Source organism: Tachypleus tridentatus, chromosome 7, assembly GCF_004210375.1.
Source record: "Tachypleus tridentatus isolate NWPU-2018 chromosome 7, ASM421037v1, whole genome shotgun sequence".
NCBI classification, from domain to species: Eukaryota; Metazoa; Arthropoda; class Merostomata; order Xiphosura; family Limulidae; genus Tachypleus; species Tachypleus tridentatus.
The window spans coordinates 16,952,556-16,972,287 of NC_134831.1; the positions used below are offsets into that span (position 1 = coordinate 16,952,556).

At 35.9% G+C, this 19,732-nt stretch overlaps 1 protein-coding gene across 2 annotated transcripts in view; it reads right to left on the reverse strand.

Annotated features, from left to right (window-relative positions):
• The window catches only part of LOC143255207 (caskin-2-like), a 277,737-nt gene that overhangs the window by 171,241 nt on the left and 86,764 nt on the right, over nucleotides 1-19,732 (reverse strand). The window contains exon 2 of one of the 2 annotated variants that reach the window (XM_076510498.1): nucleotides 11,881-11,932. The exons of the other annotated variant lie outside the window; for it this stretch is intronic. Coding sequence (XP_076366613.1) covers nucleotides 11,881-11,932 — 52 coding nt within the window. The remainder of the gene's footprint in view (nucleotides 1-11,880; nucleotides 11,933-19,732) is intronic. 2 annotated transcript variants of the gene reach the window in all.

The following is a 19,732-nucleotide window of genomic DNA, read 5'->3' on the forward strand; positions in this document are numbered from 1 at the left end:
GTGAACACGATTACATTTCTACGTAACGTAATGAAGTACAAACGTGTTATAGAAAAAAGCATTATACAAAAATTCTGCAAAGCAAGTGACAATAAATTAACATTGTAGGATAAACTGGTTTAATAATATTCCGTACGCTTCAGAAAGCTACAACAGTTGATCAACTTCAGGTGTGTTCATCAGATGTGTAAATACTCCCAGTAAAAGAGTTCTGAAGAAAACAAAAATTAGATGAGCTTTCCATACTTAAAACCCCAGACGTACCTTGACACATAAGCTTCTAAAGGAATAAATAAAAAATATTTGTTACTGTTAATTTTGATTTTATTTACTCTTAAAAACAGAACTCTTTTAGGGGAATCTGCGAAAGAACAGATATCGTTCATCGTTTCCTGGTTTTGAAGTGTAAATACATCTGACGTATTTTCCTGTCAAACCTAGTCTTAATTTACTTGAAAGCCAGCAGAAAACCAGAAACGTCGAAAGAATCATCTGATAAATGGGTGAAATAAATAACAAAACATAATTGATTTTCGCTCTCCCATCTATTTAACATCTCAAAATAACGTGTTATTACACGGTTCACATGATTAACACAAGTGTAGCGATGAAGAGCAGTGTTGGACTTTGACATGAGGTTTTTAAAAACACAAATCCAGTCTCTAATAACATCAAATCTTGATGTACCAAAGAGTAACAACACAAGATATACACAGCATCTGACAAACGAATAATTAAAAAGGTCATAAAATATAAATAATACTAAAAATATTTTTTATCGTTACAGTCAAGACGAAAACGTTCAAGCATCATTTCAACTATTCTGTCGTAAGAGATGAATAATTTGATTTTTGAAACAAAGCAAAAAAGTATCTAACGAACTTGGGAAAAATAAATTACAAAAAACCTTGGTTTTAACGCGAATTTTGCTGACAAGTTAACTGTTGGTTTATTCATCTGAAAAGCTTCCTAAAATTTAAAAAAAATTAATGTTCTGATTAAGGGATTAGATAATTTCTTATGTATACTGACGTGATGTAATTGATTTTCGCACTATCATCTCTACTTTATTTACACTGTTTCATTTTCATTAAAATCTTGGATTCCATTTTAAAGTAAAACAATATACGATTAGTGTTAAGAAAGTTCAAACATAGTAATTGTTAAGTTTTATTGAAAAGAAACGTCAATTGAACTAAATACAATTGCCATAATATTCTGAAACCATGCACGATTATTATTTTTTATTCAAGTAAATTCATTAATATGCCCAGTTCACTTTTATAACACAAGCGATAACAAAATTTTAAATGTAAAAAGATGTAATGACGGCAGTGCCAACAATAATGCAAACAGGAATATATTTACAAGTGTCATCTCTATATCATCTTTACATGACTTAACATTAAAATTTAACGTTACATTGTACAGTGTACGAGTACAAAATGGTACGAGGTCAGTAACTTGATCGGCTTCGCAGCGAGTCTATAATAACCAAGACGTGTTTCGACTTAACGTAAATCCTAGTTTCTCAGTGACACCACACTGATACATAACGATATTACGATAAACAAACTCTATACCAACAGTCAGTAATATACAACTTCCAACTGTAGTTATTTTAAAAGCGTAACATTAAATTTGAATATCGAAAGTCATGCAGAGATGTACACAGCTTCTCCCTATATTCACGTTTGAATTATTTTGGCAACTCCCATCCTTACATCATTTTACATTTACACATTTTATTACTTATTTTGTGGCGGCCCGGCATGGCCTAGCGCGTAAGGCGTGCGACTCGTAATCCGAGGGTCGCGGGTTCGCGCCCCCGTCGTGCTAAACATGCTCGCCCTCCCAGCCGTGGGGGTGTATAATGTGACGGTCAATCCCCCTATTCGTTGGTAAAAGAGTAGCCCAAGAGTTGGCGGTGGGTGGTGATGACTAGCTGCCTTCCCTCTAGTCTTACACTGCTAAATTAGGGACGGCTAGCACAGATAGCCCTCGAGTAGCTTTGTGCGAAATTCCAAAACAAACAAACAATACTTATTTTGTGACGTCCCCCCCCCGACTTAAAGTTAATGTATTATATAAATGTATGTAAAGGATTTAACATTATGTGTATTGATTTTTTGTTTAATCTTTCATTTATAATACAGAGATTGGCTCTCTAAATACATCGATTGTATAGTGTTCAAAGCATTGAATATTTAAATATTACAGTCACCTAACATTCGTGTATTATTGGCTAGTAATTCCTGTTTAAGTCTCCACTTCAACTTTTTACAGAAACACCAGATTTCTATAAGAAACCTAACTTCAAGGGGTAATGATAACATCGTATACACACCAGATTTTTTAATTACTGTTAGTTATTACGACTAAGCGACGACACAATGCACTGCCCAAAAACACATAAAACGGATTTAGGTTTAACCTGACGTTAGTGATAAAGAAGTTGTACAGTTACCTCGACTAAAACAACAAGAAGAAAGTTAAAAATGTTGTAGATTGGTCACCTTCTGACTTGGTATCTTAGCGATGGTTTCCTGCCATGTTTTTGAACTTGTTGGGTATAGAAACAAATGAAAGTGGACGAAAATAATTTTTTAAAGTAAGACTGTCATCTTTAGCATGTATATTTATATAGTGCCTACTGGGTACCGTGGTAATCCCTACACATAGAATCTACCGACTTTGTGATGAAAATGTATCTTTTTTACTTAGCTTAGTACTGAGTTTAATAGAAACTGAAATGGTGCTTTCGGTTCAGCCTTAGAAACTTCAGGTCTAAATCAATAACTTCCAATTTAGACACGACCTCAAACCGCTCTTTAAACTCGCCAATATTTTTCTTCCAAAATGTCGACAATTCGGCAAATAGGAGTAGATTATGCTAGCTACACATTAGTTCAAATGTACATAATAAACACACCAGTAAAATCTCCTTAAATATTCCAAGTCGATTTCATCACTATGAACAACGTCTTTCTTTACGTACCAAACGAATAATAGGCATTTCAGAATATGTCAGAATTTCATTTACGATCCAATTAATCAGTATCAGTTTTATTATATAAATAGCCTCTCATTAAATAAACAGGAAACCTAAAGTAACTGAAATCAGAACTTTGTTGTTAAGATGCCTGTTGACCCTAATTATATTTGTTTGTTTCTTAATCTCCATAAATTTTTATGGATTTGAATAATTTGTAACTATTGAAATGTTGTCGATATAAACTCAGCATTCAAAACAAAACAAAAACATGCCCTGATTCAACACGCTCAATGGTGGTAAGCCCCAAAGTATGTCTTTTAAAATACTTTCAACAAAATATCTGGGCAAATATATTAAATTTTCAAGCGCCGAAGGTGTGGTATAATGCTTACATTACTAATATTGTGAATGAACAAATAATACAAATAATGGAAAGAGTCCTGGCTCCAATTACATTTTAACAATAGAGATTGAGTCAATATTGGAAAATAAATGTTTGTCCCCCAGAAGAAGGATTACAAACAAAGTTTGTTGTAAGATGCAGTGTAAAACATTTTAGTTAGTGAGAAAAATAGTAGGCCCAGTAAAATATGTTTCCCTGCAGTGGAAAGATTCTCATCATGTCACTCAAATCCAACACTGTGTTTATAGCTGTAGTTCAACCACACTTAAGATTAACACCTGTCAAGAGCCGCAAACGTTAAATGATTTTTATTTACTTGTTTGTTTGTAGTTAAGCATAAAGCTACGCATCAGATTATTTGTACTGCACTTACCACACAAAATAAAAGTACAGAACAAAAGTCAACTCTTCAGTACAGACAACCTAAACCTTAGCTTAGAAGGGGAGTAATCTACCACGGTATGCACAAGTAGATAAAAATTCTTAAATTGCCCGAATAAAACATACTCGTTTCTTTAACAATTAAATAATGTTCAATACAAACATAAAATATTGTGCAACGAAGAAGCAAGTAAAAATAATGTTATGATATAAAAGTAAAAATAAAGACTAATCACAAACTGTGCACGAAGGACTTTTTAAATGATAGACAACATTTGTTGACTCAGCAAAAATAGTTCAGCAAGAGCCAAACCATCATCTTAATCGACGCCACATTAGTCAAAATACGGGAAAAATTCTTCATAATAAATAAACTGACAATCTCTCTGTTCACATCAAATCAAAATACATCATAAAGTATTCGTGTGCATAAAAATACAAAATGAAGTTATTATCAAAATTAGAACATTAATTAGAACTATTTGAAAAACAGTCATATTATAGTACAAAGCTCCATGAAGAAACTGACTGCTAAACCTAAAACAAACTGAGCATTTTATATAAAAATACAATAAGGATTATAATATAATAAAAACAGTATCTGCGCAAGTAACACCCGTTAGAACAAATTCAAACAGAAGAAAATCTCCCTCGAAGTAACGATGCAAACAATACACAACAGAATGTTCCATTAAAATACATTTACCAAGTAAATATATATACACTGAATTAAAGTACAAAAATTAAACTGTCAGTGACAAGTATTGTCTTTCTTCCTGGTCCCCCCGCTAGTACAGCGGAATGTCTCCGGATTTACAACGCTAAAATCAGGGGTTCGATTCCCTTCAGCGAGGTCAGCAGATAGCCCATGTGGCTCTGCTATAAGAAAACACATATATCTAATTTTGGGGCCCGGCATGGCCAAGCGTGTTAAGGCGTTCGACTCGTAATCCGAGGGTCGCGGGTTCAAATCCCGGTCAAGTCCCTCCTAGCCGTGAAGGCGTTACATGTGACGGTCAATCCAACTATTCGTTGGTAAAAGAGTAGCCCACGAGTTGGCGGTGGGTGGTGATGACTAGCTGCCTTTCCTCTAGTCTTACACTGCTAAATTAGGGACGGCTAGCGCAGATAGTTCTCGAGTAGTTTTGCGCGAAATTCAAAAACAAACTCTTCCTGGTAACACAGTTATAGTTTCTGCACCGGTCATCAACACCTCAGGTCCAATATCCACCATTTTTCAAGATCTTCAGTCACACTGCTGATCCATAGTGATGGTAAATGTTTCAGGGGCACTCTCAGCAACAAGGGCGTGGAAGCTGGTGGGTGGTTACTGAAGATGGTAACCAGAAGTATCCAGAATTTAATCCTTTGTACAAAAATCCGAATTCCAATTTAATATAAGATGCTACAATGGCCAAAAGTTCAACTGAATGTGTAAGTTGGATTTGACTGTCGCTCTTAATTACATCCCTAGGGACCTGCTATGGAAAGATGGAAAGCTTTCACCAAGCGGCAGGTCTAGAATATTCATGTACACTGTAGAACATCCTTCGTTGTCTGATTAACTGTCTATAGTTATTTCTTCTCCCTTCTCGATAAATAAATTACACGTAAAACTGTCTAATACGCCTTCACGTCCTTTATACTGTCTGGTCATCCATGTATGGAGCCCAGCTCCAATAACTTTGATAGAACTGGCGTCGATACTGCAACTGATTCCTACATATTCTGAAGTAAACACCAATAATACCTTTCACTTTTAGACTTCGTCAGTGTTTTCACTGTTTCTTTCTAAAAACTTCCCTCCATATACAAGTCGTATATTAGTTTTGGGATATAAGATAAAGTTTCACTATTCCCAGTAGTTCGGCAAAACGTCTGAAGTCGTATAACAGAAAAATTACCCAGGTTATATTCCTGGTGGGTACAGCAAAGATATCCCACTGTGTAACACTGTGCTAAACAACAAACATATAAGCTCTTACTAAATGTACACCTTACATTTTCACTCTTTAATAATGGAAGGTTAAGAAAGTATTCTAACTGTTTGCTTGTTAAGAATACTTCTAGCTGCATAACTGTAAACATTCCTCTCACAGTTAAAACATGCATAACACACGTACAGTGGTGGAAAACTTTATTGCACCACCAAATTTTTTCAACGTTTCTTTGGAATCATAAACTGTTTAAAGACCTTAATGCATACATACAGGAATCATCAACTGTTTAAAGGCCTTACTGCATACATACAGGAATCATCAACTGTTTAAAGGCCTTACTGCATACATACAGGAATCATCAACTGTTCAAAGACCTTACTGCATGCATACAGGAATCATCAACTGTTCAAAGACCTTACTGCATGCATACAGGAATCATCAACTGTTCAAAGACCTTACTGCATGCATACAGGTACAAACATGTTTCATAGATGATGGAATGTTATTTAACTATTAAAAAATTAATTTTACGGACTTCCTAGGTGTTGAATCTGCTGGTCTTTGGTTACAAACAGAAGTTCTTATTGGGAGTCAATTTAGAAGCTTCTATCAGCTACAACATGCATATGATGCTATCATGACCAAGGATTGAAAGTTAGCTTCACGGAAAAGGCAGTCGATAATTACTTGAACAAAGAAGGACTTTCAACAAGGTAATATACTAAACAATAAACCTAATCATTTTACTGAAAGCTGCTGGATGTTGAAACACAGATACTAGCTGCGTGGAGTAAGGGAAGAAATAAGAAAAAGGCTTTTAAGGCAGCTAATGATGATATTAACTTGCAGAATCGTCGGGTATCATCCCCAGATCTCAAAAGAGCGTGAAAGGAAAATTGAGAAGTCACTGCCATCATGTACACCATCCGGTATGGCCAACAAAGAAATCTGTCTTCAAAAAATATGAGGCTCAAATGGGGCTAAGAGTATGCTGACTGGACCGAAGCAACGTGGAGCAAACTAATCTCCTCGGGCGAATCAAAGCTCAACCTGCATGGGTCTGGTGGGAAGATAATCTCCTCGGTCGAATCAAAGCTCAACCTGCATGGATCTGGTGGGAAGCAATTTGTACAAAGTCGATATGAAGAAGAGTTTCTTCTAGTGCAGTGGTTCCCAAACTGGGGGTAAATTAACAATTTATCGGGGGTAATGGAGGGGTGACAGAAAAAAAGTTAAAATTCTGAAAATCAAGAAAACATTGAGGTAGCTGGTATTAGGATTAATGTTAACTTAGTCTTAGTATGTAAAGTTGTAAATTACACCTATTTTAAGTATGTAATAAAGTTAAACCAAATAACAATAAACATAAAAAACTAATATACAGTAGTAGAAAAGAAAAAAATATGTATCTGAGTGTGTGGTAACTTAAAAGTATTTTGACAAGTATGCTTCAGAACACAAGTCACTCAGTAACCCTGATGACTCATCGACGTGTCCAGTACGCGTCACTCACTGCCTGAGGTTGCCTCTATTTCACACCGTCAGTTTCTATGTGAGCATCAGCCGAGGTAGACAAAACCTGGTATGTATGTGTACTGCCCTGTGCAGTATAGTTAGTATTTACCTACTGTTACATCATTCCTATGCTGAATAAGCTCTTTTAATGCTATCTAGAATGCCATGAAAAAATAAATAATAAGTTCACATTGTTCACACTTTTTTCTTGCAGTTTTTCTTTTTCTGCAGATTAAACAATAAAATGTCTAAAAAGCGCACCTACTCTGACGCCTTTCTTCGCTATGGCTTTGTGAATTTACCTTCTGGTGGAGAGGATCGGCCACAATGTGTAGTATGTCACAAAGTGTTGACAAATGAAAGCCTCAAGCCATCAAAACTCTCAGCTCACCTCCAGAAGTGCCATCCAAATCTTCAAAATGAGGATCAGGCTTATTTTCAGTGCCGGGCTGTAACACTGAAGAATATCCAGTTCGGTTCATCTGGAATTCAAGCCCAAAAGCTTCAAGCTGCGGTCAAAGCATCGTACTTTGTTGCATATAAAGTTGCCAAACAACAAAAATGCCACACCATTGCAGAGAATCTGATTATGCCTTGTGCATACGAGATGGTAATCAAGGTATGTGGGGAGGATCAAGCGAAGAAACTGAGTGTCATATCTCTATCAAACAACACAATCCGCCGACGAGTCGATGACATGGCATCAGATATTCTGTCCCAAGTTACAACAGAGATCAAGGAAAGCTCATATAGCAAATTCTCCTTGCAATTTGATGAATCGTGTGACGTAGCCAGTTGTGCTGTTCTCCTTGGGTTCGTTCGTTACGTCCACCAGGACAAGATCAAAGAAGAGTTCCTATTATGCGAAGATCTGCTGACAACCACGAAGGGAAAAGATATCTTCAATGTCATCAACAGTTTCTTTACCACGATTGGATTGGATTGGAACAGCATTCAACAGGTAGGGAGAGATGTTTATATAAAGTCTAGATTAGTATAAATACAATGAATTACATGGCATATAGTCATATAGTTTTATTTATTGTACAAGTAGCTGTAGTGTAGCTAATATTTTATACATAATTCACAAAAAAGTATCGTGCCTGTCGTACTGAAATACTAAAGTACCAAAATAAATTAAATTAAATTAAAACCATATAATTATAATGCAAAAGATAAGTAAGAATAACTAACTGACGCAATCTATAATAGTTTTTCTTTTTTAATCTAGGTCTCCGTCGATGGAGAACCGTCGATGATGGGTCGTAATCGTGGATTACGGGGCCTCATACAAGGTGTGAATCCAGAAATTTCTGTAAATCATTGGATCATTCATCGGTACTCTCTTGGATCAAAAAGCCTGCATGGTAATCTGAAATTAGTGTTTGAAGATGTGTTGAAAATCGTCAATTTCATCAAGTCTAGGGATGTGAATTCACGCATATTCAGGGAGCTGTACAAGGAAATGGGAGAGCAGTATCAAGTTCTGCTCTACCACACCGATGTTCGCTGGTTGTCACAAGGCAAGGTTGTACGTCGAGTCATTGAGCTCCGAACGGCTCTTCAGGAATTTCTGAAACAAGAAGAATCTCCTTTTGCTACCAAGTTCACTGATAAGGAGTGGCTTGTTCGACTTTGTTACTTGGCTGACATATTTGCGGAGCTGAACAGTGATAATCTGCAACTCTAGGGCCAAAACACGACTGTCATTGATGCCCATCACCCTGTGACTGCATTTCTGGGAAAACTGAGACTCTGGATTCGACGCTTGGAGAAAGGAGTGATCGCTCAGTTTCCCACCCTAGACCAGTTTGTTGAGGAGAATAGTTATGATACTGTATCACTTTTACAGACCATCAACAAAGAAATGAGCGACCATTTGAAGCGGCTTGAAACAAGCATGCAGCACTACTTTCCAGAGAGTGACCTAAAAACAGCCAGTCTTCAGTGGATCATTCATCCCTTTTCTGTACCTGATGAGGCCATTCATGATAATGATTTCTCTGCAAAGGAGGAGTGGATCAGAATGCGAGCAAATGAAGCCTTGAAAGTCAAATTCCAAAACCAAAATGCAGATTCCTTTTGGATTTCACAACTAGCTGATTCGCCAACTCTGTCCAAGAGAGCCTTGAAGTTGTTGGTATCATTCTCAACAACGTATTTGTGCGAGAAGGGGTTCTCAACCGTGCTGGGGATGAAAACAAAAAAGAGGACTCGCTTGAATGTTGCAAACGATGCCAGGCTGGCACTTTCAACCACAAAGCCAAGAATTCCTAAACTAGCTTCAAGTATGCAACTCCATCCATCCCACTGATGTTCTTGACATCTTTGGCAATATTCATTAGAAATGCACAATGATCAAATACAATAATTAAAAGTGTAATTCAGTGTAAATAAATTATATAAATAAATTGTAAATAAATAAAGTGTAATAAATAAAGTGCAATATATCTCTAGTTTAATTTAGCCATATATATCAATGTTGAAAACATTTTGTGAAAGGGGTAACATGCTTAATGTGGCATGTTAAATTGGGTAACAAGCTGAAAATGTTTGGGAACCACTGTATCTAGTGTGTTTAAATGGAACTGTGAAGCATTCGAGTGGTCGGGTAATATGGGGATACATCTCTGGCTAGAGTGTACGACGCCTGAATTTTGTGAAAGCCATAATCAATGGCGACAAGTACATCAAGATCCTAGATCCCAGTTTAAAGTCAACAGTTCAGGATCACTTCAGCAGAGCTGACCAGTGCACATTTCAGGGTGACTCTGCTCCACGATACAGGGCTAAAAAGGTTACTAATGTTCATACACTCTGCGCAAAAGTGACATTGTTTTAAATTTTAGTTTTCTTACACGAATAATATGCCAAGTAAGACAATGACAGTGTGCTTTTGATACAGTTGTCATGGGTTGTTTGTTTGTTTGTTTACAAAGATGTGTATGTGTGGATAACCAAAATACGAGTCAGCTTACACCTCACAATGTCTATTGTTTTGCACTAAACCTGACACTTCCACAATACAAATCCCGTAAACAGTCATAGTAACCAAGATAAAGTCTATAAGCAAAACTGGGTAATGCAATAACTTTTTTCACCACTGAATATATATTTACTGTGCTGTCTAAGCCACTCTCTGTAAATTTCATTTATGGTGAAAAATGTACTTGCTCATGAATATTTCAGCTCGAGCCAGCTGAAAAATATTCTGTAATCCTCTTTATGAACAATCACAGATGAAACTGTGCTTTTCTATCAGTTGTAGCATACGCATTTTTAATTAACCTCATCTTTTCCATGAAATTTCACCATCAACCGAACATTTAAACGTCATAACTAGAAAATCGTATTTATGGTGTCAATTAAAATGAAAGATATTCTGCGTCTTCCATATCACTTTCCAAAGCACTTTCATGATTTAATCAGTTTTTGTTTTGTTTTTTACTTTTGAGACCAAATCATTTGTCTCCATATTTTTGTTGTTTTCTTATTGTTTAACATAATGCCCTTATAGATTCAGCATACTTCCCAGGTAAATAGGCCAAAATCTAGAACAGAACGGCAGGCTCCGCAGAATTCTCGACCAGACTTGATTCTCTCGAAATTTTGGTCAACATTTGGCACCGAATAATTCCTCAGTGGCTCGAAAGCAACAGGTCGCAATTTCACTCTTGGTCGCTGTCATATGACCACCCATTGTTATCGAGTGGAAATCGCACAAACGTGGTGTCTAAGTTACATAATGTACATCACCTAATAAAAACGATACTTCCTTTTAATATATGAATGTGCAGACCAATGACTGTCTCTCACCTATTGATGCTTAAACAAGTATCATTCAATATATTGTTGATATTTCATTCAGCGAAACTCTGCCCTATACCTCACGAAGCAATGAATACTATTTCCTTTCAATCATTGGTTGCTTGATCTAATGACTGACTTAACTGTTCTGTGGGTTCTCAGTGGCAGGGAAAACAACTCTTAACTGTCGAATGTCGTCCACTAACGGAAGTTCAATCTTTCTATACTGCCGCCTTTTCCTCCATATACCCTAAAACTCTACCTTCCAAATATATAATACAATCGCTAACACTAGAAGACTCGAGCAAAGTTCGTTGAATTTCAAGTTACGTAAGCAATAAACAGTTGAGATACGTTTTAAAAACGGTGAAAATGATCTTTGTTTGTATAGAAACAGAGTGAGTAGATATTAAGCCTTTCATCACTTGAGTTAAGTCTCTACTGAACAGTCACGCTAAAAGCCAAGTAAGAAAGACCAAAAAAAATATATTTTGAATTCGCACGAAACCATGAAACCATCGGTTTTGTTTTTCACGGTGTCACCACTCACTCTCTCTCCTGACGTTCCAATATCGTCACTCCAGCTGACGAAAAGACAAGAATTGTTGCTTGTCCAGAAAACTGGAGAGAAATAAAGTCAGAGTTGAATAGAAAGAATCCAATGATTGCGGACCAAGAGATCTTATGTCAAAACCTGCACAGAAGAAAACTACCCCAAAAGTTCTATATCACTAAAGATATAAAAAAGTACAGGATATGTAGAACACACGATATACTCGTATATCATATATACAATCATAACTTTCCATTTTACACTCTAGCAATGGAAAACAACTTACCCGTCTGTGTCCTGAACGTTGATAATTCCTTTCCTACTAGGGCCCAGCAATTCTGGAATAACAAGGATCCGACTCTATTAACCGTATTTTATGTAACTATTCGCGTCTTTAAAACAGTCATTTTCAAGTGTACAAACCTACAACAATACAGTATTAACATAAGCGTAAAGACAAAACGGATGACTTATTGTAATCAACCATATTTAATTAAGGACACATCACACCAAGCTATTTCTATAAAATAACGCATGGGTTGGGCATCTTATCACTTTACAGAGAAACTTGCCCCAATATAATAAACAACGCAGCTGATCGTGGGCTAGAAATGAAATGAACGAACGGGCATATTTCAATCACTGCAGTTGTCGGTTAAATATTATAATTGACTCAATATTATGCTGTCACAATTAAATTGCATAACTTACCTGTGCTGGTTGGTTACTTCACCAATAGATGCATGTGTTTAAATAGATAATTAATTAAATTATAGACCAGTACCAAAGGTTCATGCTTGAATGAATCAAATTATCTGAGAACGAGGTACAACACGTTCGGAACTCAGTCACTTGTAAGAGACTTAAATGAACAACTAGAGCAAAAGCAAAATCAACACGCGCCATAATTCCTGTCCATTCACCCAAATAAATAGATAAAAAAGAAACGATATATAAAAAATAGTTCACAAATAATTCAAATTAACACTTTTTTCGACATTAGGTCTTTACAAAATCGATTTCCTCGCTTTTATATTTTTAGCGAGTCACAGAATAACAGTTTTTCCAAGTCATCTCATGGCCGATTTCAGGTCTAATTACAGTTTTGGACTCAAGAGGTCAAACCCTTTCGATTGAAGTATTTTACCACGCCCATAGTCTCTCATTGGTTTCGTTTTCTCATCTTGTCTGAAAGAATTTCAATTTGAAGGTAGGCTAGTAGAGATCCTAATGAATTATTAAAATCGAATCGGGTATACGTGCGCCCCACACTTGGTATTATTGACGCAAAAATATAGTTAATAAAAGGTGGGGAGGTATCAGACTATTTTACTCTAATCCTGCCTAAAGTAAATTCAAGTGCCGTGACTACTGAGGATTCAATTTTGTTTCCAATGTGTCCCCCCCGGTAGGTCAGTGGCAGTTTACGAATTGCAATGCTTAAATCCGGGGTTCAATTCCCCGCAAACAGCTCATCATAAAACATTACTCTATAACAACAGGTTTCATCGATGTATTTTTAAAAAATATTAGTTTTAGTTCGTAAACAGTTAAGGAATTGCATACTTTTTAAATGAGTTTTGAACAACTGCATACGTCTACACGAAAAGAATGACGAATACGGTGAATGGTATTGAAGTAAAAACTTAAATGGACACACAAAGGCAAGTTAACGACATACAAATTAAAAGTTTTTCTACTCGAGACTGGCATGGGCTGCGGGATTAGGGCGCTTGACTCGCGAATTGAGGGTTCTGGTTTCGAAACCCCATCATCGAACATGATCGCCCTTTCAACCATGTGTAACATAAAGTTACAGGTAAAAATGTATCCAAAGAGTTGGCGGTAGATGGTGATGACTTACTATTGCTGTTAAATTAGGGACGGCTAGCACAAGTAGTCCTCGTTTAGCTTAATGCGAAGTTCAAAATTCTTGAGTGTAAGTGTTATTTCCCATATCAGAAGTTCAAAACTAATCAAACCAAGCTTTTTCACAGATTTGCACAAAAGGCTATGAATGTATATAGAACGCTATGTACTTACATACCCAAGGTGGGGTATTATTGCAAACGTTCACGAGTGATATGAGGTGATTAGACGTGATGTACAAAGCTGCGTGCGTGAATATGTAAGAAGCGGACGTGAATAAACGTGCAATATGGAGGTGTAAAAGGAAGTGAAATGTAGTATGTTTTGGTTTTTGAATTTCGCGCACAGGACTATCTGCGCTAGCAGTCTCTAATTTAGCAGTGAAAGACAAGAATGAAGACAGCTAGTCATCACTACCCACCGCCATCTCTTGGGCTACTCTTTTATCAACGAACAGTGGGACTGACCGTCACATTATAACGCCTTCACGGCTGAAAGGGCGAACATGTTCGGTGCGACCAGGATTCGAACCTGCGACCCTCAGATTGCGAGTCGAACGCCTTAACCCATCTGGCCATGCCGGACTGTAATATGGGAAAGAGAGGTGCACAGACAAAAAACAGCGCGACATTAATTACACAAATATATTCCCACGTTGTTACACTCAGTGGTTGGTTGGGTTATTGGGGCTGAATTATATAATTTGTAGGTGAATTTTAAAACTAAGTGAAGGAAGAAATTGATACGTATTAGTGTGTATTATTTGAGATTATTGAAATGTATTTATAAAATAAAGATAAATTAATGCAGTGAGTATTATCGGTGGAATGTCAGAGTAGTAGAAATCCAATCAATCTATAAAAGTTGAAACAAACCCAAAAATAAGTTTAGTGCATATAAGATATAAATCACCAAACATACAAGCAAGCTACGTATACATTCAATCAAAACACGTTACTTAATATATGAAATTAATATTCGTTGCCCTGACAACATTAATCTTATAGCGTCGTAGTCGGCTAGTGATAAGTTTATAAACTTTCAACGCTAAAATGCAAGGTTCGACTCGCGGTGCACAATGCGCATTCCATTGTATAACTTTGTGCTTGAACAAGATCAATGATTGATTGCTTCATAGTACGTTAAAAACGTTCTATCGTACATCTTGGTATGGCCAGTGTCATCATCTATCAATACTATTAAAAGCTGCCTTAACATAATTTGTACACTGAAATATATGTCAGCTTTCTAGATGAACTTCTCTCTAAAGCAACAAATAAGCTACTTGAAGAATATCTTCTGATACGTTCTTCTTTCATACTGTTACAAACGATTTTAGATACCGTATTGTGGTCCCTTAGTTCATGTTCTGTAGCAAGGAAAACTTACTTCCCAGACATATCTGGTTTGTTTTATACGTTCTTTACATCACTCAAACACACACGCACTTGTCAGTTACAATCAGGAGTTATATAGAAAATTTAATAAAGAATTGTCAAGATAAAACGAAACTCCCTGCTAATGAATAGCCAGAGCGGAAGTGTTACAAAGGAACAGCTAACGACAGCATAAACGACTGTAGTTTAAGGGTTCATTAGATCAATAACACGCTTTCCACATAGTAATTCATCACCGTAACACCAAAAAAGAATTAAAATACCGAGTTCCCAAGTTGACTCATATTTTATCTTCTATATTAATGTGATTCTGTAATTGTTATTTTTTGTGGATATGCACACTGAAAGACGAAAGGAAAATAGTTTAAAGACTTTTTTTTTTTCAAATAATCAACAACCGAATCTTTGTGTTTACTTTGTTGTTTTTCACATTTTCAAGACGTTCCCATGTCAAAAATATTAGGGTCCCGACTTTGCACTGAACAAAACCTTTTGCATTCCTTTTTAGAGAAACTGAACTGTTTACCGGAAGTAATTATTAAAATACGATTACTTAAAAGGGTTCGAAAGCCACGCCTCTATAGTATTTTGCTGTAGTCAATCGTCAGTCACTTCCATAACACTTTTTAAGTGCGAAAACTTTCTATTATTTCGAACCGATTAATAACCTGAAATATGACACTTGAACTATATTATGTTATTCATTTGCTACGACCATGTGATAGTTATCTTTTTGTTTTCGCTAAAATGTCATTTATCATAAATCTGGAATTGCAGGTTTTAACGCAGTCTTTCCTTTTGATTTGATTTAGCTTGAGAATTAATTTTCTGTAGATACACCACCCTGCGTACTAAACTCTACAAGACTGAAATAACTGGACTACCAATGAAACTGGTTAGAACTTCAACAACAAATAAATGCTCTATATAAGAACCATAAAAATAAAATTATTTACCGGTAATCAAACATGTATTAACGTTTAAAGAAATATACTTCATTAACAGCTGAATGGGTCTCGCGATCATCCGGATAGAAAACAGGAAGCTGGCATCAATATTGTCATAATAAATTTAACTAATAATAAACAACATCTAAATTAACAGGCCCAATATTCGTTTACATACATATATAAAACAGGCGCTACTAAACTACCAAAATCATTATGCAATTAATCTATGCAATTAAATATGCTTAAATGATCAAATACACCAAAATACATAAAAATATAAAGCACTTTAAAACTGTCACTGTAAATAAAGCTAATATACAGTATAATTAAATCAAAATGTATAACGTAAAACAGAAGCAAATGTTAAATAAGCAGGTACAAAAATCACGCAGCAAAATAAAGATATTTCTAATCAAAGAAATACAAATAATCTCGAATAAAAATACCTGTCAAAAAGTGTATTATGTAAGTATTCACATATTAGAGACGTGAGCTGTTTTCGAAAGAATACTAGTTCTAATTACTGTTCGGAAACAATCAACGATAGTTTGTTCAAAAGCAGAGAAGAAAACGACATCATAGTCAGTGTGAAACATACAGTGAAGTAAGTATGGGAAGTAGTACATACAAGCCTGGAACTGCAGCTCAGACAACGGTGTTGGCGACATGAATAAAAATGATGGTACCCTGAATGCCAACAAGTCCAGGCCAATTCTGACGATCCATCATACCATTCCTCAGGAACGTGACTCAATAAGCATGGATTCATTTTTAAATAAGACAATGATCCCAGGCAAACGTGACGATAGAGAAAGGCTGATGGAGAATTCTAATTCATGTTTCAGTTCACAAAGTTCACAGTAATAAGTAGGCTTATTGGAATACTGATATAAGAGGGTATTATACGGTAACGTGTAAAAAGTGAAATAGGTTGTGCAATACAAAGAATACAAAATACGTCAAGTTGAAAACTTTAGTTATTCTTTAGGATGCTATTCCTGTGTGAAAATCTTTTATATCATTATAATGCATTCATCATCTGATTGATATTACTCGTTGTTTATGATTCCTCTATATGTATCGCTTGTGTTTCCATAATTATTTCTATTTCTATATATATATATATATATATATAAACACAACTACACGTTTAACAATATAGTGAAAGGAATAAGATAATACGAGTTAATGCAAACAGATGAGTTTCACTTGAGTGTTTATAAATGCGGCATCATATAAACAGAAAACATGTTAATAAGACAAATAAATATCACTATTATCTAAACAAGAAATATAAACAAATTGCTATTTAAACCAACTCATATCAACACCTTCAAGTATGTTATGATCGCCACGAGTGGAACACAATGAAGTCCTGTTAGCTAATTACCTAGATAGATACATACTAGGCAAGTATGATAAATGTAGTCTTATGTGTAACCCAGAAACCTCGTGGACACACAAGTAAACTGGCCATATGAGCTAGCGCCTGAAGTACAGAACTATACTTCTACAGGTCTACTTACAGCCTGGGAATGTTTGTTCCTTATTACAGAAGAAAATGGATGAAGTTGGGTTAGTTTAGGGTTGCTCATCTGTAGAATGCAGCATACCACAAACATATATCACATTTAGTACCTGCTAGACCAAGCACTGCCTATACACCACGCATCTCTATAAAATACAACGGAGATCCAATCAATGAAAATTTACTCTCGACGCGATGCAAATGATAAGGTGCGTTATAAAGCCATAAGCCTCGAGAGACCATCCACGTTTTTACTCTAATGGTCGTTGTATTTTGATATGCATGTCATTGTTTATAAATATACCTAATTTAAGCTCATATATGGCATTTAATTTAACGTTATGATGTCAGCGTATATACGTACATAAACTCTAAATATATAGTTAAAATCGATAGTTTAGGTGCATATGAGGCAGGCTCGGTATTACCAACCGTTGGAACAACAGTAATAAGTAGATCGAAATTGTTCTTGTAGGCGGAACGCGTTGGTTGCGTTCACAACTATGCACGCTCTAAGAATCACGTGCTTTATTTTTGATTTCCAAAAATAACTGGCGCCTTAGCTGATGAGAAGTAGCGAACTATTTTCTTGTCAATAATGACTCAGAACAATCTTTTTATTGACCAGAACTTTGATTCTGACATTCGTCACTAGTCTTACTCTAACCGAATTGTACAACGTTTCTTTCAACGTTGTTTAAAACTGATAATTAAAAATTAATCCAACGTTTTTCAGTTATTCAATATGAAATTGCTACTGGTTCATACAAAAATATATTAAAAGATATATTAATGCATAATAGAGAAGGCCAGGTGGTTAAGGCACTCGACTTGTAATCTGAGGGTCGCGGGTTCGAATCCCCGTCAAACCAAACATGCTCACCCCTCAGCTGTGTGGGGGGCGTTATAATGTGACGGTCAATCCCACTATTCGTTGGTAAAAGAGTAGCCCAAGAGTTGACGGTAGGTGATGATGACTAGCTGTCTTCCTTCTAGTGTTACACTGCTAAATTAGGGACGGCTAGCTCAGATAGCCCTCGTGTTGCTTTACGTGAAATTCAAAACAAACCAAACCATAACAGAGAAAGAGCATTCTAAACACTGTCAAGTAACTGAGTGAAAAACTAATTTACCTTTAAGACCTATAGTGTCAACGTATGACTGCAACATAAATCATACCATATCCTGGTTACTAGATCAAATGTTTAGACAAAGCTTGTATAGACACTCTTCTATACAAGCCATATCTCAGAATACATCGTGTTATACACGTATGAACAACACAAAACCAGTCCAGCAGAACACGTCCTATGTAAACACAACATTCCCAGACACAGAAAAACCACGCTGACCCAGTTTTATTTTCCTTAAACGCAACAACTTGATAAACACGTCTTTTCAGCAAACATCACATTAGACACCATCTATAAAATGCTCATTTTTGTCCCACACAACAGTTATTTTAAATATGATGACACTTTATACACAACAAGGAGTAGCAATGAATAACAGAGCAGCAGTAACATTTCCTATAATATTCATACATACACTATAAACCAAAGCTCTTGAACAATAAAAAAAAAAGTTTAGTACCAGAATTGTTGTACAGATACATCGATGACATATTTGGTATATGGAATCATGGAAGAGAAACACTACGGCACTTTTATTATTTCCGAAACAACTTCCACCCGTCAGTCAACTTTACACTAAAACTACCTAAGCATAGTTAACGTTCTTAAACGTAGCCCTAAAATTTCAAGATAGACAAATACGGAGCTTCACACATAACAAAAGAACGTAAGAAGTCAATGTTACTTCATTTAAAATCACACCACCCAAAACGAGTCAAAAGGGGAGCCATAATAGAAGAAATCAGGCTGATCTACGCCGAATACATACTAACAGCACAAAATTACTTTTAAAACACTATTATTACAAAACGGATACTCAGAATATTACACTGACAATGTTTTTAAATCACATAAACAAAGTCATTACAACAGCAACAGACCGTAAAACAGAAACATTCCCATAATGAACATTCTTCTCAAAAACACAATCACGAACAAGATGGGTAAAGACATTATACAGTATAAACCGACTATGAACATAACGCAAAAACAGTGAGAGGTCTGTCAGTTTGCTCTATATTCTCATTAACAAAAACAAAGATACGTCAGAGAAACTAGAGCAAGACAAATGTGCCACATGAAAACCGTGGTCTTTTAATCGTTTGTAATATATGTGGAGACGCATACAAAAGAAAAACCGAAAGAACTTTGCACATGCGTATCTCAAAATACATCAGTGTTAAATACGTATGACCAACACAAAACCACTCCAGCAAAACACGTCCTATATAAACAAGGTATTCCCAAACACAGAGAAACC